The 25,456-nt window shown below is 36.6% G+C and overlaps 1 protein-coding gene across 1 annotated transcript; it reads left to right on the top strand.

The window, feature by feature from the left end:
* Positions 1 to 3,288: 3,288 nt before the first annotated feature.
* Positions 3,289 to 24,281, top strand: LOC129770099 (farnesol dehydrogenase-like). Its single transcript, XM_055772727.1, has 4 exons — positions 3,289 to 3,408; positions 23,166 to 23,769; positions 23,827 to 23,973; positions 24,041 to 24,281. Exons 2-4 carry the CDS (start codon positions 23,176 to 23,178, stop codon positions 24,080 to 24,082), a joined length of 783 nt encoding a protein of 260 aa, XP_055628702.1. The 5' UTR covers positions 3,289 to 3,408; positions 23,166 to 23,175; the 3' UTR covers positions 24,083 to 24,281.
* Positions 24,282 to 25,456: the final 1,175 nt, after the last annotated feature.

Below are 25,456 nucleotides of genomic sequence, written 5' to 3'. Positions count from 1 at the left end.
ACCATATAGTAAATTTATTTGTTAGTGGAAAATTTAAATTATTAAATTATTGTACAGGTAGGTTGAAACGGACAGATGCCAGTGGTAGTAAGACGGACTGTGAAAAGTTTGTTTATTCAATTCAAATGCCTAGCGTCTTTAAGCGGAAATCAAATCGCCAAATGCTGCAGCTGACTGCAGCCAAAAACGCAATAGTTGAAGACTTGTCCGTTTATACTACTGAAAAGCATTATATCACTCCTAAGAGGATTAATTCGAGTTTTTCAACATTAGGAATAATTTCATGTCTTGGTGGAATCGAATTATTCCTATCGCAAGCGATAAAACTCTACGCTTCGTATATTACAAAGCTGTCCCACTATATGTCCGTTCTACTCGGATCACCAAAAAAATGTTTTATGTATGATTTTTATTTTTATTTCAGTAGGAAAATTGGAAAACACTTTTTTTGTGAAACATTTGATCCATTAATTCGAAAAAGTATATATTGAACTGCACGAAACTGAATTTACTTTTTAGAAAACATCAGTTTCCAAAAATACATTGCATCAGACAGTACTTGCAGAGTTTCAAACATGTATGCTAATCGGGTTTTCCTGAGTTGATTTATACAGGAGAACATTTGAGTATGTATGTTTCAGTTGTTTTTGATTCAAGCTAGGGTAGTTAAAGAGCAACACGCGTGAAAAAGAAAATGGGGAGCAAAGCAGTGATCAAAATCTCCTATGATGACCAGAAAGAACATATCAGCACAGCATCCACCCAAAGCAATGCCAAAATGGTTAGTTCCCTTTCCGTGAGTAGAAATCTCATACTACCCAAGTGTTCTTGTAGAACACCATCATCTTTCAGAAGGCAACAGATCAACAGAAGCATCTGAAATGGTGTTTGAATAAAAGTAGCAGTCTGCAGTTTGTTGTTGTTTTTTCGGCAAATATTTAAGTAATGTTTATAATATACTAGCTGTACCCTACCACGCTTTGCTGTGGCACATTGTGGTTGCATAGTTGAGTTGAATTTTTCATTTTTTTATGTTGTAACAACAATCCTAGATGCGTTTGGTTGTTTTGTCTATTGTATCATAGTTTGAGCTCAATCGGTTCCGTACTTTTCGAGTTTTTAACGCGCACACAAACGAACAGAACATTTTTATATATGTAGAGATAGATGAGGGAAATCGATAAATTTACTTCACCTCAAAACATAATTTCAGTTCATAATTTTGTCAAACACGTGGAGAAAAGATGTTTCCATCACATAGAACACATATTCATTGCTGAATAGTCGATTTTCATTAGAAGCTCAATTTCAGAAACGCACTCTGGTCATATATAAAATCATTTTTATTCCAATTTTCCAATTTTTTATGCCGTAACAACACTCATTGGGTTGTATATTGTGACCAGCTTTGAGCTCAATCAGTTCCGTACTTTTCGAGATTTTGACGCGTATACATACGAACAGAACATTTTTATATATATAGAGATAGTTCACAATGTTGGTACTCAGCAACTGATGATAGATGAAAAACAAACATCGAATGATGATAAAATAAAACTACGCATTTTGATTAGGCACTCACTATTAAAAGTAACTCAGTATAGGCAACTACATAAATTTAAAAACACTGTTTGAATTTCTCTAAAACAATATTTTATCTTGCATTACTAAAAAATTTGAATTGTTGCTTGATATGACAACCTTCAAATTCATGAACAATAATGATGACATACGCCATACTGTCCCCAAAAATTGACGCGTCCTCTCAAAAATACTTACGAACCATTGATATGTTCGCCGAACGAAATCTGTATAGGGGAAATCAGGGTAAAACCGACACCCTAAGGATTTCAACATATTCCCAAGCTCTACCATGTGTCTTCGACTTCAAATCATTACAGAACCTCTCTTCCACTGTTTATGAACACAGTATCTGTTGATAATTTTTTGAGTAGAACTCGAATTTTGATAGAATACAAAACAGCTGTTTTATCCTGGCTGAAGGGGTCGGTGTTACCCCAAATGGACTCGAAATTTCAAAACAATGTTTTCGAGCATTGATGAGCAACAACACCACCTACCGTCTCACAAACTATACTGGACAATTATCTACGATGAATTAAGCTCATAGAAGTATCGAATTTTCCAAAATTTTTCGACTTGAACACTCAAATTTCACGAGCGAAATTTTACATGGACTGTCTCCTGTTTACTAACCGATTCTGTTTTGTTGCTTATTTTGACAACAAAGCGACTTCCGCAGCTGTGGGGTGACTCGAAACGTAAGAAATGATAAGTGTGTACCGGGGACATCGGAAAATTTTCAGAAAAATGCTTCTAACTGAAAATGTCAGGGGGTGTCGGTTTTACCCATGGTGTCGGCTTTTCCCGGATTTCCCCTATTATTTTATAACCGTTCCTCCCTGTTGACATAATGGTCGCGACGAGAGATTCCACCACCGCTAAGATTTTGTGTTAGACGGAGAAGAATTCAATATCAAATTTGGCGGCGAGCAAATCAAAGTACCGAAAGAGAGTCTCTAACTGTACGATATAAATTGCATACGTCCAAAATAAATGGTGAGCACTTAATAAATGTACGTATATTTCCAAATAAACTGAAACATTACATTCAGCGTGGTATTTGACATGATGTGTAAATAAACACTCGATGTTAGCTTTCCTTGAAAATCCTACTACCAAAGAATATTTCCGTTGGCTGCGCGGAACGCGGACATGCTCAATCGTCACTTTTCCTCCGCATACATCGAGAAATGTCTGCACGTTTTCATCAATTAATTGTGTGTGAAATAAATGTCTCTTTACAAACAGAACAGGAAGCACTATTAGAAGAGATTGTGTTTACATATAATGTGTAATGAATAACATTAAAGATTTGCCGCTGAATAAGCTTATGGTATCATTTCCACCTTAAGAGCATTTAAATGTCATATTGAGAATGCTTTTCTTTGAGGCCCAATTTGATTGTATGAGGCCACTCATGATATGTGACCAACTGCTCCGTTTCTTCAAAACTGGGTTTCGGGAGGAAAACATTCGCTTATCTTTTTGCGAGTGTGCCATTCTCACTCTCGTAGTACCTGTCTCTTTCTTTTCCCGTGCCAAATTCACGAAATCACCGCATCTAAACAACAAGCCCGCCCCCACCCAGCTTCCACCCAATTAGTACTTGTTTTTCGACCAGATTCAATTCGGATCCAAGCTAGGATGAACGAAACGGGTTGCGTGTGGCATTCTTGTATAAATAGCGCCGGGTTGGGTTCACCAGGATCATTTCGCGCAGAGTTAGTCTTGGTCGTGTCGTGAGGTTGGTGTCGAGCAGCGTCGTAATCGCAATCCGTTTAATCCGACGGTGTCGCTTCGTCGTAAATATTTCCAAAGTAAAATGTGAGTTAAGCAATGAAAGTGAAACTGAAAGCTTTTTAAGAGCAACCATCAATTCCAACCGAAGAGTGTCGTTAATTTCGTGGAATGCTGCCAAATACAGCTTAATGATAAATGCAGCATATTTTGACAATTAATGTAAAAGGATTCGGACAATTGTGTTGTGCAACTAGAGTGAATAATTTATGCATCATACAACTGCAAATGATTCGAGAATGAATAACAAACATAGTGGATAGAATTGTACCCAAATATACTCTACAGTGCGTTAATTTTTCTATTTTTGTGGTGCGATTTGAATCCGTTGAAGTAACACTATACATCTTGAATTTCATCAGTCTGGAGTTATCAATTATCCTTTCTTATGAAATGATAAAGTTATATTTTCGTGCATAAAAGTCGATAAACAGTATAGACATAGATCGTTGAAATGAAACAAATATATTACACAATGCAGTGTATTTTTCCTCAGTTAGTGAAATTTACAGTAAACAGTGATAAAGAAAAGTACCTTGAAAACTCTGACTCATAAGGATTCTTTGTCTTCATGCGAATAAATGTTGTCTATTGCTACACTTTACGACATTTCTATTGCCATACTTCAAAACATTTTCACATTACTTTATGAAAATTTAGTTGGAAAAAATCATTTGAGTGTTCTGAAATTTAGTTTTTTTTGTTTCTCTACCGAGTCGATTGGAGCCGATTTGAAGCCACAAATCCGAGCAAACTTACTTAGTGTTCAGAATATTTATCTCTAAGTGTGAAACTAAATGGATTTACGTCGCGTTCAATGGTCTAAAAACCAGTCAATATTGAAGATAACATTAGAATTTCAGAAACTCTGAAATAAATTTCTGAAATAAATTTGGTTCTCTGAAATAAATTTCGATCGAACCCCGTTGCAATCGAATAAAACAAACTTAAAAGAATGCGAACAGTAATTTCCTACTAAAGCAGTATTTTTCACCTCTATTATCATAGACTTCGTCGAAAGTGCGTTTCATTATTGGACGCGAATTTATTATTTTTTTCCCTACATTAACTACCTAATCTAATAAAATATATCATGAATGATTAATTGAGTTCGGTGTGTTTTTATAACGTACAATAAACCAAAGGTTCGTTTTCTTGCTCGTTTGCCGTGTTATGTCCGTTCGATAACAGTTGATGATTGTTTACTATTTCTTGTATCAAACTTAAATTCCTGACATGCGATAATATTTAGGTAGAAACAGGGTTGTTATGGATTTGGTTTTGTTTTTTACGCTGTATCGCAAATCACGGTCCTAGAATGATCCGAAAGGATCACAAATGACCATAGTGTTGAAAGTCAGTGGAGATCACTGATGACAGAGATTCTTTTGAAATAATTACGACAACTGCAAAATTTTGTACTAACTGTGAAGTGATTGTAACATTCTGGAATAGTCTTACATAAACCATCAAATATGACCGTTCGGTAAATTCTTCTCTTCAATGCCACACAAACGCTTTGTCTTGCCATCCTATCAATGGTTTGGATCAAACATTTATGCTACAAACAAATTCGGTTTGTCGTCGATTATGATCAAATGTTCCAATTTAATTTACGAATCATACTTTTGATGAATTGCAAGAGATCGACTTTGATGATCTTCAAAGTTGATAGAAAAACATTTCCAGATATTAATCTACCGGACAATTATGTCCTTTTTTTTTTGAATAAACTATAAGAAGAATGTTTTCCTATATTCCATAAACTTTATTGAACAATATAATTTACTGATTCAATTCAACAAACCATTTAGGCACAGGTTCAGAAGTTAGTTTTTTTTAAATCGTAATACCAGGTGTGATTCGTATTTATAAAAGCAAGAGCCTAGCTTACGCAACATACATTGAATAGCTACTAGCATGTGGAGGCGATCTGGCGTAGTGGTAACATCCATGCCTCTCACGCTGAAGGTCACGAGTTCAATTCTCACTCCCGACATTCTTCCAAAAATGGAAGTAAAAGTGACGAACCAGCCAAATGAGTTGAAAATCACTATAATACAGATAAAAAAAAAGCTACTAGCATTCTTTTTTGGTTACCTATAAATACGATTCGTTATGCTTTCAAAAATGTGTTTCATTTTCCATAGTTCAATCTTACAGGTATGCATTACTAGGTATTATGATTGTTGTCAGACCATTGTTTAAGTCTTCCTTCGTACCATAGGCCATTGCTTGAACTTTTCTTCGTACATGGTCCATTATCTTTTGCACGTGCCTTGTTCCCACTTGTTTGGCTGCCAAATTTCAGTTTAATTGCAGCTCCATCGTTTTTCTTCATTATTTGCATCGAAGGTACTCTTCCGGTTGTTCAGTCTAAAACCACGCAATCATATTTTGTTAACAAATTCTCATACAGTTTCCTCGAGCGCTTCTTTACCTCAAAATTTGGTGGTACATTCCGATTCGGCACAATCTAAAACTTAAAACGAATCAATCCAGCCCTCTTTATCGTTTTTTGAATGTGGAAATGCGTAACAGTTGCCTTTTCTGCCTCTTACCACGATGGTAGCTTCGGGATTTGCTTGAAAAGCCCCACTACTTTCACATGTGTTTCAGGATCCGCTGGCTTTGCCGGTCTGCCACTTCTGGGTTTCCGGGTAAAGTTAGAATTTTCCGTAACCGTTTCAGAACATCCATACACCGTGGTCATTTCAAAAGTTTTGCTGACTCACAAGCGTATAGACCACGATGTAAACAAACTAACTTATCATCAAATCCAATACCTACTGTAATTCTATACAATATTAGTATGGTTCAGTAAAATTTTAAACAAAAAAATTAAACAAACTTAATGACAGCGTTCTAATTATTTCCATTTTTTCGATGCCCAACCTTTATATTCTCGATCGATCACTTTTGTGCCTCAACTTTGGGATTTTATGATCACTCAATGCCAGACTATTCCGTGGATAATCGGGATTCTACTATGTATATTTGTTGAGCATTCAAGAAGACATTCATTCAACTCAGTGTCCAGTAAACAGTGGTGGACTCCCGCACTCGAAATCTTGAGCTACATTCTTACGAAAGCTCTTTGTCGCTTCTTCAATTCTAAGTTTGTAAGCGATCGAAACTACCTTCAAGACGTTCAACTGCAATATAAAATTGTACTACAAGACACCTATGGCAACTACGGTGCAAGCAAGAATTATTAAAGTCGCCAAAAACAAGAATGTGTGATGAATGGCCATTACCATTAATCGATTTCACTTTCAATTGGTTGACGTTGAATTTTATGCTTTGATTTCCACTAACACGCAGTGATCTTCAATTTCTACGTTACGAATATCATGACGAAAATGAAGATGCATGCAACTGAGAATTGAACTTCATGGTAAGCTGATGTTGATGTTCATTCCACTGGTGTTCATTGACAGTGTTTCATATTTATCGACTCTCGCTTGAGCAGTAGGTTATCACTACAAGGCAGACTGAAATTCGCCGTATTTCAGTGTCGTGAACGTGGATATTTTAGGCACTGATAAATCCAAGAGTAGAGAAAACTTTGGCGGTCGTGATTCCTACGTGTTCGATGAAACTGAGTTTGGCGTCTGTGAACACTCCCAGATCGCAGATGGATTTGACCCGGTCAAGCAAGTCCGCTTCCGTAAAGAAATCGCGATAAGCAAGGTTGTAACGGTGACTGAAGGAGATATTTCATGAAGCAATGCTGGCTATCGGAGATGATTGAAGATGACACGGATATCTATGAACTCAGATGCGTTAAGTCGTGTGTAGCCCAGTACGGAGAAATCTTTCGCGGTCATAACGAATCTGGGTTTGGAATCAATAGTAACTTCAGGGTCGTATATGAACAATACACGTTCCAGTTCTGATATTTTCATGAAGTATTCATGAATAACAGAACTATTGCAACGGTTGACGGAAATTTTTTTGCACTTATTGATGTTGACGCACATTTCGTTTTCACTACAACATAGTCATGACATCTGCCTGGAGCGCATCACAATCTGAAGTAGAAACGATGGTGCGATATACTTTCAAGCCTTCTGAGAACGCTACCCTGTGGTACTCCAGATGTGATGTTCAGAACGTGGGATCGAGTAGAGTAGAGCGTGACCATGCTCTCAAGAACGAGGAAAATTAATTTGTGATACAAGGTAGTGACGTAGCACATACACTCTGTCCATCTTCTATAAGACTAGGGGATCTTGCTGTCGTTATAAACAAACAATGCTTCAATTTATATTCTGGTATATTGGTATTGGTGACTACCACACACTACATGATTTTCATATGTGAGTGTGCAAGCGCTGAGCGTAAACAAATGCTTTTGTATTTTTCAAGTGTCAAGTTTGTATAAGACCAGTTACACTTTCCGTAGTTTTAGTTGTCTCGATCAATAAATCTGGAAGATGTCGAAGGAAAATTAGCTCACGGAGAGAGAAGAAAGACAAATCGATGCATTTCACCAAGAAAATATTGTTATATATATTGAAAATATTGTATTGCAAGTTCTCAAGGATACGGTAAAAAGAAGAGAGTTCACGTAAATCGAAGTTCTCTGACCGGGATAAGCGGGAAATAGTTAGAACAGCTTCGAATACCTCAAAATCGCTTATGCAAATAAAGCAATATTTTAATTTAAATGTTTCTCGGGAGACAATTCGTCAAGTTTTGGTAAAAAGTCCTTACATAAAGAGCGTTTAAAAGCTTAAAGCTCCTAATCTTACATCATCTCACATCGGAAGACGTCTGAGTTTTACTAAAGCTCACATTAAAAAAAGTTCAATTTGGATGGTTCTGATGGTATGTTGCCACCTTCCAAATAGTTCACTCGTGCAGCATAGTATAGAACTAGGTAGTGCGAACTGAATCAAAACGGCTGTCAAAAAAGATCCAATTGAAATGTCAAAAGAGATCCAACGATCAGGAGTGTTATTTTTCTTATGATAATCAACACTATAAAAGAGGTATTGTTGTCAGGGGCAAAAAAAATTAAAATAACAAAATGAACGAACTACATTTTTCCGACAATTGTTTGATTAACCATTGTATCTCTGAAAGAGCATCTCAGCCTTTCACTGAGCTACGCCTTTTTAATGTCCCCTCTCTTTGACATAACGTTTTTCCGAACGAAATAAAAACAAACGAAGTCAGAGTCACGTAAATGTTTACTCCTGCGATTTGAAAATATTCGATAAAAAGTGGAAGGAAGAGATGCCAGATTATTTTTAAAAAAAGTCTGTAAAAACATGTGAATGTCTGTTAAAAATGTGGAAAAGTCTGTAAAAGTGTGCAGATCTATAGAAATGTCTTTTAACGTTAATTTTCACATATTCATGAATACTTTGTACATCGTGATGCACGTAAGATTGTATTTTGTTCTCAGATCTTCGTCAAAAGTGGTAATATTGTTCTTTATCGCAAAACATTAGACTCGTATTTTTTTTATTTTTTCATTGGGGTGCCCATTTCCATTTTAGGGTGATCCAAAAAATCATTTTTTTTCCACTTTTTCCCAAAATGACTTTTTTCTAAAATTTATAACTTTCGAGCTTGAGCTTGAGCTTGAGCTTGGGTAGACTGTACAATCCGTAGTTGCTCTCCGTGATTGACCTGAACCAACCAAACTGCAGAACACACAGAATGACGCTTGGGACTAGCAAATCATTCTCGTTGTGCAGTTCTCGGTGATTCGAGCTTTAAATGGTCAATAACGACGCCGGCCACGTCCTTACAGTCACCAGGGTAAGGGAAGGAATGTTAGTATGATATTCGCCGCCCGAAGGCCAGAAGGGTCGCCTCTATAGCGTGGTTCCCTAGCGTTTATCATGGAAGGGATAGTTGTTAGTGGGAATGGTTGAGAAAAATCAGGATTCACTGCGGTAAGTGATGTGATTCTGTAAACGCTAACTCTAAACTGCTCGACGAAAAAAATCTCAAAAAATCGAAGGTATTTAAGGTAATACACTGCCGGACGTACGACTCTATACTTTCTAGAATATTGTAACGATGAATATGATACGATTATATATGATTTCGACACCCGACAACGAAGGTTATCTATGAGAAACCTGAGAAGGTCACCAAGAAACCCCTCTACAGTAAGAAGGATCTACAATACATATCTCTATTATTTATCGCAAGTAATTTGTATCTAAATTCCAATTGCTATGACGGATTGCAGAAAGCTGAAAGGGTAACCGGAAAAAATCTTTATATTCTATTATTTATCGTACGTACTATTCGTCGAAATTACTCTCCGCGTTATCTTTTGGAATGATGAAAGAATGAAAGAATTCTAAAGCCAAAGAATAAAAGAATTGAAAGAAGAATTGAATAATCAATGAATTAAAGAATTGAAGAATTAAAGAATGAATACAAATATAAAATGGAGCTTGAGCTTGGGTAGACTGTACTCTTCGTAGCTGCTCTCCGTGATTGACCTGAACCAGTGAAATTGCACAAAGAACACACTGAATGATGTTTGGGAGTAGTAAATCATTCTCATTGTGCAAGTTTCGGTGATTCGAGCTTTAAAAAGTGAATAACGACGCTAGCCACGTCCTTACAGTCACCAGGGGAAGCGAAGGATTGTTAGTACGATAATCGCCGCCCGAAGGCCAGAAGGATCGCCTCTATAGCTTGGTTCCCTAGCGATTATCATGGGAGGGATAGTTCTTAGTGGGCAGAGGTATGAATCAGGATTCACTGATGTAAGTGATGTGATAATAGAGACGTTCTAGAAACAATCGTTAATATGTTCCGTCATTCATTGTGTACGTGTACTTTATTGCGCGACGGTGAAGAATTATCTTTGAGAAACCTGAGAAGGTAACCAAGAGAACTCCTCTAGAAACAATCGTCCCGGCGGAATACTCCGTTACTCCGGGCGTATCCTGTATCAAGTTTCAATTGCGACGGCGGAAATTTAACAGTGAGAAACCTGATAAGGTAACCAATTGAACCCTTTTAGAGTCGGTCGACCCGGCGATAGGTTCTGTTATTGATTGATAAATACAATATTTAAACAATAAAATAATCAAATAATTAAAGAATTGGAGAAAACTACCAGAGCTGTAAATAACTAGTGACAGATATCTCACACTCATAATTCTATCTGTAAACACAATCCAGATATTCGAATTATTGAACTTGGAGGCAAAAATTTAAAATAATTAGTGACGTAGAGCGCAACAAACGTAACCACACATCACGGTCATGCAAGATCTAAAAGGAGCCCTACACGTCACCATACAACATGCAGTGAATGACGGAACGTCGGAATGGAAAGAAGCACACACACAAACTAAAATGAATGAGAGTACAAAACAGTCTTAATAGACTTCACTCTTTAACGCATGCATGCGCTCAGTACAAAGGCAAACGGAAATACAAACACATATACATATGGCACTTATCTTTCAAAACACGTTCTGTCTCTGTTTACTTGACAGCGTTGTAAGACATCACCAATGCATGTGATATGCTGTCTCTTCCTCCGGGATAGCAACACACCAACAAATTAGCATACGTAAAACCACTACCACTACTTGTAGGTAATCTTTAGGAGAGAACCACTGCACCACACTGAACTTAAGAGAGTTGCGTTTCTCTCATTTCACTTTTCTACTACATATACACACACATGACTCGAGGAAGATAGAGCGGGCGAGAGAGAGTCCCAGTGTACACGTTCGTACATGCTTATGAAACTCGAATAACCGAGCACACAATTCGAAAATAATTATCACCGTGTGCTAGAATCTAATCCATCACATTCAAAGCACACTAATTTAACCGGAATCCTTGATCTCCTAAGCCGTACATTTAGTGCCATTAGGAGCATCATCCACCCTCATCCTCAAAAGTTCACCAGCAACCACCATAACCGAAACAAACGATCTAGCACAAAAATAATTTCTAAATTAATATGAAACCGTTTATAACCGACACAATTGCCAAACGTCGCCGAAATGATTTCGGAATGTTTTAGAAACATCACTTTTTCACTACACGGACGCTTTGTAGCCATAGTCATGGAAAAGAACACGAAATAAAATTGAGCAGGGTAAGAACGAAAAAAAATGCGTCTACACTCGACGACTGCTCGCGCGAGACCTCTTTCTAAAATTTATAACTTTCGAACCACTTAACCGATTTAGATGATCGACATATCAAATTGAAGCCAATGAGCTTTAATTGAGAAATATTGAACTTGCAGATAATATGGATCCTATTTTCGTAATTATTGATTGTAGTCATTTTTTAATGTTTTCATGGCTTTGGACTAGGGGGCGCTATGTTTTTTTTATATTTTTTTCTTGGAAGCTGAGAATTTTTTACATAAAATATCTCGATATCAGAGATGCTATTTTTTTCGTTTTTGAAATATGATTTTTCATAACTAATCGATGGTTCGAAAAACAAATTTTCCCCATTTTTCCCACTACAAAAACATAACTCTTGAACTATTGGACCGACTCATATCATCGACATATCAAATTGAAGCTTACGAGCTATTTTTCTTTGGACAAATGTTACTTTTGCGAAAAAATTGAATTCTTGTTTTTGTAATTATTGATTGATTTATTTTTTCATAGTTTTCTCGTTTAAAGATAGGAGCGCTATATTTTTTTTATATTTTTTATGGAAAGCTGAGGATTATTTACCTAACATATCTCGATATCAGAGATGTTATAATTATCGTTTTTAAGTTATAAATTTGTAAATTTAACATGTTTTAAGTCTTCGATCAATATTCATATGTGACTAAACTAGAACTATGCTACTAGAATCCTTCCCGCAAGTGTGATATTTTTTCAAATTTTGCTTATTGGCTTCAATTTAATACATCGATCATCAAAACCAGTTCAGTAGTTCAAATGTTATGATTTTTTGCAGAAAGTTATTGGACAAAGGGGGAAAAATGATTTTTCGAACCACCATTACTTTGAAACATCATATCTAAAAAACATAAAAATAGCATCTCTGATATCGAGATATGTTATGCAAAAACCCTCAGCTTTCAAGAAAAAATATAAAAATATAGCGCCTCTAGTCCAAAGTCATAAAAAAAATAAAAAACGACTACGATCAATAATTACTAAAATATAATAATTTTTTTTCGCATGTTAAATATTTTTTAATAAAAGGCTACGTTAATACTTTCAATTTTATATGTCGATCATCTAAATCGATTCAGTGATTCAAAAGTTATTAATTTTCATTTGTCAATTTTGGGAAAAAGTGGAAAAAATTTATATTTCGGACCACTTAATAACTTATGTGTCGTAAGTGTGTTTAAATGTTTCAATGGTCTACACATACATACATACACATACATACGCGTTGTTAATTTTTACAAAAATCAGTATTTCTTCGTTGATATATTGGACATCCACCAAGGCTTGCAGTCTTGTCGTTGATGAAATTTATAAGAAAATACAGTGTATATTTTCCATCCGCCATGCAAGGCTATACAAGTTTTAGATCCCCACACGGCCATGAACCATGTCTGTGGTAACAATAACGAACAGTAACCCATATTTCGTCATAAGCAGACCCGAAAGCGAATGTAAATTGTTGAGAATAGAATGAAAATTTTTATTCGATTTTGTTTTAATACTTAGAAGACAAAGTCCTGACCCTAGCTTAACTATTTTTCAATAAATCTCCTTGCATTTCAGCAAAACAATCTTATCTAGAACAAAAAATAATTATCAGAGACAATTTTCGTTCAAGGTTTTTCGTTACCTGCAGAGAAAGCAATTTTTCATTAATTGTGAATAACCGTATCCTCTCTTTCGTCTGCAATGATGTCAGGACAAAAGTACTTATGTGTATGAGTTCCAAACTTCATACACACCAGATGGGCCAACCAGAAAGACTGCCGGGCCGCAGGTTGAGTATCGCTGGTCTAACGTCATGTGTATTGATATAACTAAATATAATAACTTTTCTGTATTAAAACTATGGAAAAATGGCATATGGTGAGTCAAATATCTTTGATGTGATGAATAGAGCCCTTTTATTTTTCAAAAACCTGTGAAATATTGTTATATCCAAAGTCTACAACAAAAATAAAAAGTGTTTTACAGATATATCTGTAAATTCACAAACATATTTGTAAATCTGGCATCTCTGGTGGTCTAAGAATTTATTGCAAGAAATCGCTTGAAAACATGCGTGAATTTACTTGAAAATGAAGTGGATTGAGTCCGCACCACTTAGGTATAGAAGCGTCACGATAATTTTCCACCAATCTTGCAGTTGTCAGATTTGTGATTGAAAACAAAGTTAGCTGCTTTCACTATGATACTAGGATGATCGGAACCGCTAATTTACTCGAGCAGTTATTTAGCAGTATGGAAGGTATTCCGAAATACTCTCGAAGGACGTAGCGAAGGGGTTTGCGGCTACCACGATTGTTGTTTTCGGCACCAAAAATTTGGGTTCGAGTGGATGCTTGCCTTTTCTTCACAAGGTCCCCAAAGGCACATCGGGTTTAGTTTTACTTTAGCTTTACTTGGCTAGTTATTGTTAGCGGCTTTCCTAAGAATGTTGCTCAAGGTACGGAGTGCAAGGGTTCACTACGATTTACAGGACACTGAGCTGAATGAACGTCTTCTTGAATGTTTAACTAACATATACGAGGGTAGTCCGATAAGTACTTAGCCTGCAAAAAAAAAATTTTTTTATGAAAAGTCGTGATTTATTTCTCAATATTTTTTTTAGCTTGATACACACCGATGCTCCAACCTCTTTAATCCATCTGAAAAAAACAATTTTCTCGAGGTCTGCAAAATAGGCCTCCGTGGCGGCGATGACCTCCTCATTCGACTCAAATTTCTGCCCGGCTAGTGACTTTTTCAAGTTTGGAAACCAAATCTGGTTTGAGGCCAAATCTGGAGAATACGGTGGATGGGGCAGCAGTTCGTAGTGCAATTCCGATTCGGCTGAAATTTTAACAGTAGCCGTTTACGAGAATGTACTACACGATAAGTAATCTCTCTTGTGATACTGACACCATCGGGCGATGAGACTAAGTACTTATCGGACAGCCCTCGTACTTAATTCTTTGAACTCTTCCTTAACCCAAGATGGTATTTTTACTGTTCGTTGTTCAATTTTACCGTCACTCAACTTCAAATAAACTTTTCTTTCTTTCAACGGCATCCTTCATGATTGTATACACTCTCCAACTAGGCACTATTTGTTTTAAATGAAGGGTGTCTCACTTCAAATTGCAGCACGAAAAAAAAACAATAGAGAAAATTACCTAGTTGACCGATCCTTTCCAAACTTCCAGACAATAAAATATGACCCATTAGTAAGTTTTTTGTATATTTGTTACACTCAACCTCAATACTGTGTGACATCTAACCGAGGAATCACCCAAAATCATGAAATGATTTTTTTTTACATTCATTGGTTGCGTAATGTATAGTAATAAATGCTTCCAATAGTTCATGTTATCAAATGGCGTTGTAGTGAGAACTTCTAATTTCCCAAGCATCTGCGTGGATCGCAAAGCGTTTCCTTAACATTAAATAATCGATAGAGTTCATGTTAGGAACAGCAATTGCGGTCTACACAAATAAGGCCGACAAGGTTAGGGATGCTGACAATCCGAACATTGAAGACATTAGGGACAAAACGTATGAATCTCATTTGATTTGGACTTTTGGGCAATAGAAAACAAAATCCCATTCGTGGTGGCTAATGTTTTTGAAACGATCAATCTTGATTCAAACCAATGATAGAATTACGAGCAGCTAATCGAGGAAATGGAAAATTCGGACCTTCCAACCAAAATTGATGAGTCTACCGAGCAGGAAACCATAAACATTTTAGTTATTGTCGTTTGAATCTTTGATGAAAATAACTTTCAGGTGATAGATACATTTTATAGATTCATCTAGTTGAACGACGCGGATCACAAAATACTTACGATGCGATTGTTTGTGATTTTTTTAAAGAACAAATAGTTTTAACTTTATTCAGCAAATAGTGGACCTCAAAACATTAAATATTCTGAATTTATCTGCAACAAGATTGCTCTCACTGGAATCCGTCGTTGGACGTAGTCTACGAACTGAATCTTTTCTTTTTTTTTTAAGTTCAATGCGAAAACAAACAGCGAAACGAATTTTACATCATTTGAATGGCTCAATGGGCAAATCTATTTGACTTGGTTTGAACTACGTTTTGCTTTTGAATTCACTCAGATCAACTAGGAAACCAGAACTCTTTTTCTTACTCTTTGGATAATATATGTTCAGAACAATACATCAAATCTAAGGTCGCAGGATCAGACTTTGAAAATTTTGAGCAGCATCTAAAAACCCACAGTTGAAACTGTTGAAACAGGTATTGAACTGAATAAATAATATTTGCTGCAATGAGTTGGTAAACGAATGAACAACAAAAGTTCAAAGAATATAAATATAAATGGAAACATTAATTTGTTAACTTTAAGAAACCTATCACAACCTATCATTATTCTAAACATGGCTTCATGTCAGTTTAATGTCCCCTTTCCATTTGTTGGCAGTTATCCAGTTTTTGAATCTACGTTTTCATTAGTTGGCAGTTATCCAGTATGCTACCATTACAAATCTTACATTTTTGTATGCTGAAGAATATGTTATAAGGGTATTTACGTAGCGCAATGCAAACAAGCATAAAAATGCAACTGTTTAAACTTTCATCACACCTCAATAAAGCATTGTGTTTTTACTACAATGTATATTTTACTAGCGCTACGTAGATATTTTCAACATCGTATAATAACTCTGCCGAACAATGATAATATAGCTCAAATTATGGCTAAAAATCAGACTTATAAATTCAATACAAATATCCATATTATTTTTTTGAAAAGAACTAAGATAAAAAGATTAGTTTCCGGGCTCGTGTTTTTCTCACCGTATTTTGCCGTTCATCACGATTTGGAACCTTCTGCACTTTTGTACGTATGAAGTCCCTCCCGGTCCTTGGCTCTCTGAATGAAAGATTTGGACAGAATTCACTTATTGGCCACATTCTTGGTCGAAACATTGGGATTCCACCTAAACGTTTTCGTGACACGCTTGTGATGCTGATCACTTATAGAACATCCATTCTGACCGCATTTCTCCTTCCGTTCGATGCTCAGAGTTTCGTAGTAACGTTTAGTTATACGACTCACCGTTGACTGCACGATTCCGAGTTTTTTACCGATGCCCCGATGAGAGAGGATTTTTCGGGTGCTTACGCGAAATCAAGTTGCTTTTCGGGTGACGCCATTTTTCCAATTGTGGAAAAACTGACAGCGATAAAAATACAGTGTGAACTATACACTCTAAACTACTTCTACTCACGTTTTCTAGAAAAAATGTCAAATGGGCAATTTTCTACAACGTTTTTTCCGTGATGCAATTTGATGTGAAACACCTGTACCTTGTACCAAGAATACATTTTGAGGGTGTTGGAAAGTAGTTTACCGAAATGTTGAATTGAGACATTTGGAAATCTTGATGTCTCGCGTGATTCACACTTGGTTGAAAACAAAAAGAAAAAAGGAGGAGTTTTTTATCAGTTATCTTGTCTCTTTTAATGGAACACGGAGTAGAGTGAATTTCTAGATTAATTCCCGTGGTTGACAAAATTAATTTAATTTGGTCGTCGTGTTTAACAAAAGATTCTCTACTAAGTTTGGAAGCATTTGAAACATAGATCAACACAGAATACCGCAGAGGCATTGGACTTGGAGGCGATCTAGCGTAGTGCTGAATGTTCGTACCTCTCACGGTTCAATTCTCACTCCTGACATTCTTCCTTCGGAATGGAAGTAAATCTGTGGTTCGAGTGACGAACCAGTAGAAGGTGTTTAAGGTTAATATAATACAGAAACAGAAAAATAAACATTAGTCTTGATTCAAAATATTCACATGCCGTGATTGAAAAATCAAACGAATGTTTCTGATGAGAGAAAGATGGTCACCGATCGAACCTGGACCAACGGACAAGTGGTATTGCAGCATCACAATGCTCTTGTCGTCGTGCTGATGACATTCACTGATGTAGTCGCCTTATCTGTAAGACTTGGCTTCTTCTTGTTAGCACTTGTTACAGTTAATGGCGCACCTTTTACGTTGGTAACACAAGTTGTAAACGGGCTCAAAAAAGAATTTATTATAAAGTATATATATCAGCCCGAACTTCCCAGATGAGCCAATTAAATCCTTACAGTCCAGCATCATGTTGGTGCCAGCATCAATATCTTCAGTTGAACTTCACTGGATATTATGCTCCCCAAGACTAGGAAAATCCTTACAGTCGTCAGATAGTAATTGAACTACGTATTTTTCTCAAAGGAAATCATTCCACTATGTTGTTATGTTAACATCTTCCGCGAATTGATCAATTTTTAATGTCGCCTTGCGACAGTATCTTAAAAACTTATTTTGTATAACATAACAGAGTCAAGTTTCAGCTCACCAGCTTGCCTTTCAATTATTCACAAAGAAGCCGAAACGGAACTCGAGTTTTTTTTTTGATTATGTATTGATTTTTACAAACTGACGCATTTACCTTGCATTCCTGTTAGTTTACACATGAGAATATTTCATTTCGAGAAGGAATTCGCATATTCGCAGCTCGGCGAAAGAAGGCTGAAAAATCACGCACGCTGTGTGAAAGAATGTTTTATATTTTTCTTCGTTTTAAATTATTTTTGATGATGTGTGATCCACGACACACAGAACAACAAATCCAAACATCTAGTCAATGCGCAGTAGGAAATAATTTGGGCGATTTTCCGACTACGTTAAGATAGTATTAACAGCGAGAGCATTAATTTAACACACAGCATTTTATGGTTTGTTTCTGCTGTTGAAATCGTTTGAGTTTCCCATCCAATAAACTATCGCTGGATTTTGAAAATCACACGTTTATAGATATTAGCGTTATTTGTTTATAGTCTCATTACATTTAATGATTGCTCGTGTCTGTCTTGCCCGAGTAAAAATTTAATTCTGATCATCAAACAGGTTTTCGTTAGTACAAGTTGATTACACAATTAATCACAGTTCACGAGAGTACGGAAACAGCTCAGCTCTACAACCATTTTTCCAATCTCTTAACAGTCGAACCATTGGTGCGATCTTCAATAATCGTGGTCTATCCTTCAATATGTTGTCACATAAAAAGGTCAATCAATATCTCACAAATTCCTAGTGTTGGTCAAATTTATACACTCACTTTTCAAATAAAGAAAAGAGTCCTCATGAGAAAAGTGTGTGAAGTTCGACTTGCACTTTTTTATACGACATTGTAAAATTACCCTGTGTTGGTGAACGTACAATCAATCTTTCCATCAATATCATGGCATGTGTCATGAGACTGATAGGATGATTGACCGGGTATTGCCTGTCTGGATGTAAGCGCCTTCCGCAGCGACACACCACAAACCAGAGAGAGTTTTGCACACTCAACGTGATATTTTTAGTAGATATTTATTGACACTTCGTTGGTCGTGTTTATTAATCATTAAAGGGGTCTACTTGTGGTTCGTATGATGAATCATTCGTTTCATTTTTCTTTTGAGTGGTTTGAGTGGCACATTAGAAAAAATTGGACGACTCGAACGAGAATCGATTTTATACGATTAACACTTACGCTGGTATATTTTCATTCGTTACTCAATCTGACTATATGTGGAAAACAACATGAATATTATGATATATGGTGTTTTGCTCTTTGATTAGCCTAACTCACAATGTTGTTATGTGCTGTATCTATTTAAGTTTATATTAGTAGTGAAAACTGAAAATTAGGAATAACATGCACATTTACTTTTTCATCAGAAAACGATAACGAATATGTTTGCTTCATTTTCGTGTACGATACAAAAAAATCTAGCTCACCTGCAGTATATGTCAAACCACGATTATCTCAAACATTGATACATGCATACGTGATACATGTGATACATGGGAGAGAGGGAGAAACGAATTCATTTTGGGGAAGTCACTTCAATATGCATTGAGGTTGAGGAATTCATTTGATGGGGAAGAATGAAATGAAATTCTGAAATTTTGCATAGGGTGTTTTTTCGAGGTGATAAATATTTTTAGGAGTAATTTTTTGAAATTCGAGATGACGATTTTCATTTGCTTCCTAATATTCATCATACGAGGTAATATTGTTCATCAAACTTAATCTCGTTATTATTTCTCAAATTAGTCAAATATTTTGGTTTCATGACATTATCTAGCACTGTTTAAAAAAAGAAATACTTATGCATGATAGATATAATTCGGAATTTTCACTCTGGATATGTTTATCCAGAACGATCATACATATTGATAGAAAAAAGTTTGCTACATATATTTATCAGTAGAATCTAATTGAATATAAGCGTTATACATGTGCAGACCGGGGAGTTATAATGACAGTTTTCATTTCTAATCAGGAAAACTTTGACCTTGATCCTTGTATATTTTTATCAAATAATTTTCATTCTGATAAAGTAAAAAGTATAAAAATCAGGAGAAATCAGGATCATTCTGAAAAACCAGGCAAAATTGAGTGTTTGTCAGGATGTCAGGGAACGTGCCAAAAAGTCTGAGAAATCCTGAAAAATCAGGAAGGTTCGCATCTCTGGTTATAATAGCTGTGATAGCTGTTATAACTGTAATAGCTGGAATTCCCTCTGTGACTTTGTCAGGTTGAACAATATATCGTCTGTCTATTCGAGGAATATTGAAGGAGTTTCTCGGCGACCTCAAGCTCACAATACAGAGGGATACCTCCAAGTAGGGTAATGTCGGGAAAAAAGGACAGGACGGGTAAGACGGATATTCATTTATTATTGATAAATTACATTTTTATTTTTATTTCGAAGGATGTACAAACTTGAAATAAAGAATATCAAGAACATTCAATACACTAACTGTGTGCACAAGATTGTAAAAAAAAAAAAAATTGTCTTCGCTTGTTTTACGTCGGCATATTTCCGCCACTTTAGTGCCAATCACCGACATCAGGGAGGCGACTCCACCTGTTCCTACCTATCAGACTCAACAACTCATGAGCCGGGCCAACTTCTTTTACTTCCCTTTCGAAGGAAGACGTAACCAGAGATTTTTCGCCTCAGAAAATCCCAACGACACCAGCTGGGATTGAACCCAGGCAGATCGGATTGTGAGGCTGTTACGCTAACCACACAACCACTGGCGCCGTCAAATAAAAAAAATGATTTGCAAAGTACGATTCGATGTAAATTTTCGTCTGCAGAAAATGAGGTTCTTTTTGTTAACAAGTAATAACATATTTTTCGTTACGTGATCACTTCCCTTCCTTTTAATCGAATCAGCGGTAATTCTTCTCGCTTTTACTCCAGAAATATTGATGCTTAAAAATACTAATCAAGTCGCGAAAGACGCCGATGGGAAAGATGAACATGTTGTTTTGAAAACAATTTTATTGTCCCCTCCTTTTTTAACAATTGGCCACTACCTACGTTTGAAAAAGCAACCGGAAGTCATAAACGAACCAGCGGATGGAAGAAACTGTTAAGAGAGGGTTCTCCGTGAACACAGTTGTGTTGAATTCCAACATTCCAAGAGCAACACTCCTACAGCACCTTAAAAATTCTAATTTTTCATCACAGCTAGGACCACTTCCGACGGTTTTCAGTTAGCAGCAGGAACTAGAAAATTCGAGTGGAATCGTTGTAAGTATCGACATCTCCTCGACCTAGGGAGAAGTCCAAGACGGAAGTCAGAAAATTGACCTTCGAACTGACGGAAAAATACGGACTGAGGCAACAAACAAACAACTCAGATGTCTGGAAAAGTCTGGCTTAGCGGTTTTTAAAACGTAATCTGAATCTGTCATTCCCTAAAATATCCACATGCCAAATTTGGTTTCGTTTGCTTGATTAATTCTCGAGTTATGCAGAAATTTGTATTTCATTTGTATGGAAGCCGGAGAGGGGCCTTAGAGAGGGGGGTGAAGTGTCTAACCACCGTAAAAACATTTATTGCTTCCTCAAACTTCCACATGCCAAATTTGGTTTCATTTGCTTGATTAATTCTCGGGTTATGCAGAAATTTGTGTTTCATTTGTATGGCAGCTCCCTCTTAGAGAAGGGGGTCTGGAAGTATCATAAGAACCTTCCCCGACCCCAAAAACCCCTACATACCAATTTCCATGTCGATCGGTTCAGTAGTTTCCGATTCCATAAGAATCAGACAAACAGACAGACAGACAGACAGACAGACAGACATAGATATCCATAGAAATCCATTTTTATAGATGTAGATTTGGGTCGACTGGATCTTGTCTTGCACCTGCAGTGATCACTTTTAAAATACATATTGATACTCACAATTTGTGATATCTCTAGCTTGCATATTGCCACATAGAGTCCACATAGCTATATAAAAATTGCGAGGGTATATGATACTCTCACATTGTACAGGGTCTTTCAGATAAAATGCTCACGCAACAAATTTTAATGACTTCTACAAAAGTGAACCGATTTTTATTTAAAAAAAACGAAAATAAAATTTATTTTAGGACATTTTCGATGTGACCACTCCTTTTTTCAATAACGCGTTTTAAACGGTGAACAAAATTCTTCATGCACAAGTCAAACATTACGACTTCGATGCTGTTGAAAATCCGAGTTATTTCTTCTTTAAGTTCCTCGAAATTTGGTGGCTTATGACCATATCAACGGTCCTCCACGTGTCCCCAGAGGAAATAATCGACGACGAGAAATGTTTAAATTCTTACCATAAGAGGGCAAAGTTTCATTAAGGCTCAGAAAACTGGCTATCTGAGTTTTTTTGCAAATAAGGAGGGGGGGTTTTATAAGGGGGGGGGGATAATGAAGTTGCTTTCTAAATGGCAACAAGTTTGCGAACAAAACGGCGCATATTTGACTTAAATTGGATAATTTTAAGTATGTTAAATAAAGTGTTAAATTTCGATCAGAAATACGACATTTCTTTTTCCCCAACCCAATATTACACCTCATTATAAGAAGAAGTTGAGAAGTGTTTTCTAAGAGTAAAAAGAAAAGCATAAACGAGAATCTATATTTTTCTCGGTCTGGGCCGTGTATTCGGCAAATTTTACGAAAAGTTTTCATACGTGCTTATTTGCAATGTATCTCCTGTTTCGCTCGGTCATATTGATCTTATATTGCTCTAGCTTATATAAAATGATATACAAGTATTGGGGAGTAGTGCATTTTCTGTTATTTCTTGGCTCCTTTAATGTAATAAATCGGAATGCCAAAACATGTGCTAAAATTATTTTGGAACCTCTCAAGATCTTCGAGGTTCATTTTGAATACTCCAAAACTGTAGGTCAACAGGAAAACCGCGAAGGTGTTAATCATGCTTACCTTGTTCTAAGTGCTTTGGATAGTCTTCAGGACACAACTCAATAGAATCAACGGATTGTCTTTTGGTTCCGTTTTGAAGTCGGAGCAGCGAATTCCAGCAATTGCTGCAGAACTCCGGTGTTGGTTAGCTTTCATTAGCGATACTCAAGTATACCGAAATCAATGCCGATATTGAATATATAAATATTCAACAATCCGATAAGTAACCTTATCACCTTCACAGCATTCAAGACTTCAACACATTTTCCCCATACTGAAGAAGAAGAAAAAATATGCAGATCGAGATGAGAATGAATATACTTGCCTTCAAATTGTAAAACTAATCCCATTTCATTATATTTTCCATTCCCAGATAATCAAAGATGAGTACAAATGAAAAAATGAAGCGATGGGAAGGAAAAGTTGCGGTTGTCACAGGAGCCAGTGGTGCAATCGGTGGGGCGATCGCTAAGGAACTGGTCAAAGCTGGAATGATAGTTTGTGCATTGGCCCGAAGACGAGATAAAGTTGAGAAACTACGCGCTAGCCTGTTTGATGTGGCTGGCAATCTGAACTGCGTTGAATGTGACATTACCATGGAGGAGGACGTGAAGCATGCCTTCGGTTGGATTGAAGGCACCTATGGTGGAGTCGATTTGCTGGTAAATAACGCCGGAGTGATCACTAAATGCCTGTTGACGGAGAAAAATAATACCAAAGATTTATATACCACGATGGAAACTAATATTATTGGTCTGTGCTTGTGCACTCGAGAAGCAGTCAAGTCCATGAAGGCGCGAGATGTTCACGGACACATCATCAACGTAAACAGTATATTCGGCCACAAGGTCCATCAAGCCGTCCCTGGAACGAGGCCACTGAATGGAATGTATCCGGCTTCGAAGTATGCTGTCACCGCAATTACCGAATGTATTCGCCAAGAGCTAATTTATCTGGATAGCCATATCAAAGTGTCGGTATGTGGAATGGACTGTTGGTTTTTATATGTTTCCTGTATAAATCGTTCATTCCAGAGTATCAGTCCAGGATTGGTGGAAGGTGATCTTGTAGCAAGTCATACAACCAACGAAAATGAAATCGTCAAATACATGCCAAAACTTAAACCAGAGGATGTGGCAGAAGCACTTCTATACGCAATCACTACACCTGATCATGTTCAAGTAAGTAACGAATTTAACGCCAAACCCCCAAACCAGGAAAGAATAATGTTGTAATTAATCCTTACAGATTCACGAGCTTGTCATCAAACCGATGGGGGAATTTCTATAAATAACAACCTCATTCTGTACGCTTCGTTATTTAGTAAAGAAAAATATAAACATTCAAATAATCCTACCTTTTCGACGGCGTCGGAGGAGGAGAAAAAGTATGCTTTCAAGTGCTATTTTATTTATCTCATAATTTATTTTTATACAGCAATAAAAAAGAATATATTCTAGTGCTAGCGAATAAATATATTTTGAGCGTATCTAAAGGAGACCATTCAATACTATCTTCGAAACAGCTGATGATATCTGTGATTCCATATTCTTAATCCAAAATGAAATTACAACAGTCAACCGAACTATACTGAAATGGTGATCACATAGCCCGTCTCTAAAGTCTCATTTACTAAATATGCTTAATGAAGTTGTTTGACAGCTTGCCTTATTTTCTTGACTTCTGTTATATTGTTCCACCACGTCCATGACATATTGTAACATCTCATCAAATAGCATTTCTTCTACAGTTTAACTTCTTCTCTATGAAATACTATTTGAATAGCTCGCGATCATTGTTCTTTTTATCAGTGAATACATCGGTGTTTTTTTTCCTCATTCGAACTGAAGTTTCATTAGATTGGTGCTTTACAACACAGCGGCTCTGTGTTCATTCGTTATTATCCAGTTCCGTCATAAAATTCGGGAGAGTTATGTTCCTGCGCAACACATTCAATCAATTCCTAAGCCACATATGATACGATCAACGGGCTTCATAACTTAGCCCGTTTTTTCCGAAATATATATTTTATTAAGGCACATATGACGTTAGCCTGACGGGGCCGGAAGTTCAATATTTTGACAATTTTTGCTTAAGACTATGTTAGTAATATGTAACCGCGAGTAATCGGTTACATATCACTAACCTAGTCGTAAGACTTTGGGTACATACGGTTTAACAATAGAAGGAAATGGCATTATAAAAAATCCAAGTTGAGTCGTAATTTTTGAGTTAAAGGGGTGGTCATATGACCAAATCACCCCGTGTTACCCTACATATAGAAAACTAGAGTGCACCACAATTTATCAAACTGATGGTTGCAATGATTTAATGCTCCTACAGAAGAAGAAGAAGAAGAAGAAGAAGGAAGGGTGCTGTGCACAGCTGTTGTTGCCGATTACGATTCCGCCCTTACGTGGTGTACGACCAAACCACCTCCCCTTACATATTGGATTTGGGGAAAAAGAAATGTCGTATATTGCCAATATATAGCAACACTTAAACATATCTTGTGTTGTACTAATCGCATCGGGTCATACTATACGGCTATTTAAAGACGACAATCTGTGCTACAAGTGTCGCTTTCACAGTGTTGTGGTTGTCCTTTTCAGTCTCAAGTTATAGCGCGTCAAAGATGGAGTCCACCAAGCAAGATAAGGTAAA

The sequence above is a fragment of the Toxorhynchites rutilus genome, chromosome 2 (genome assembly GCF_029784135.1).
Source record: "Toxorhynchites rutilus septentrionalis strain SRP chromosome 2, ASM2978413v1, whole genome shotgun sequence".
Lineage (NCBI taxonomy): Eukaryota > Metazoa > Arthropoda > Insecta > Diptera > Culicidae > Toxorhynchites > Toxorhynchites rutilus.
Note: the sequence above shows the minus strand (reverse complement) of the source record. Positions and strands in the feature narration are given on the sequence as shown.

Excerpts from the sequence above, each read along its gene's own strand:
- LOC129770099 (XM_055772727.1), top strand. The coding sequence starts at position 23,176 with ATGAGTACAAATGAAAAAATGAAGCGATGGGAAGGAAAAGTTGCGGTT. Across the intron at positions 23,770-23,826 it reads ATAGCCATATCAAAGTGTCG|AGTATCAGTCCAGGATTGGT; the intron begins GTATGTGGAATG and ends CGTTCATTCCAG. Across the intron at positions 23,974-24,040 it reads CTACACCTGATCATGTTCAA|ATTCACGAGCTTGTCATCAA; the intron begins GTAAGTAACGAA and ends TAATCCTTACAG.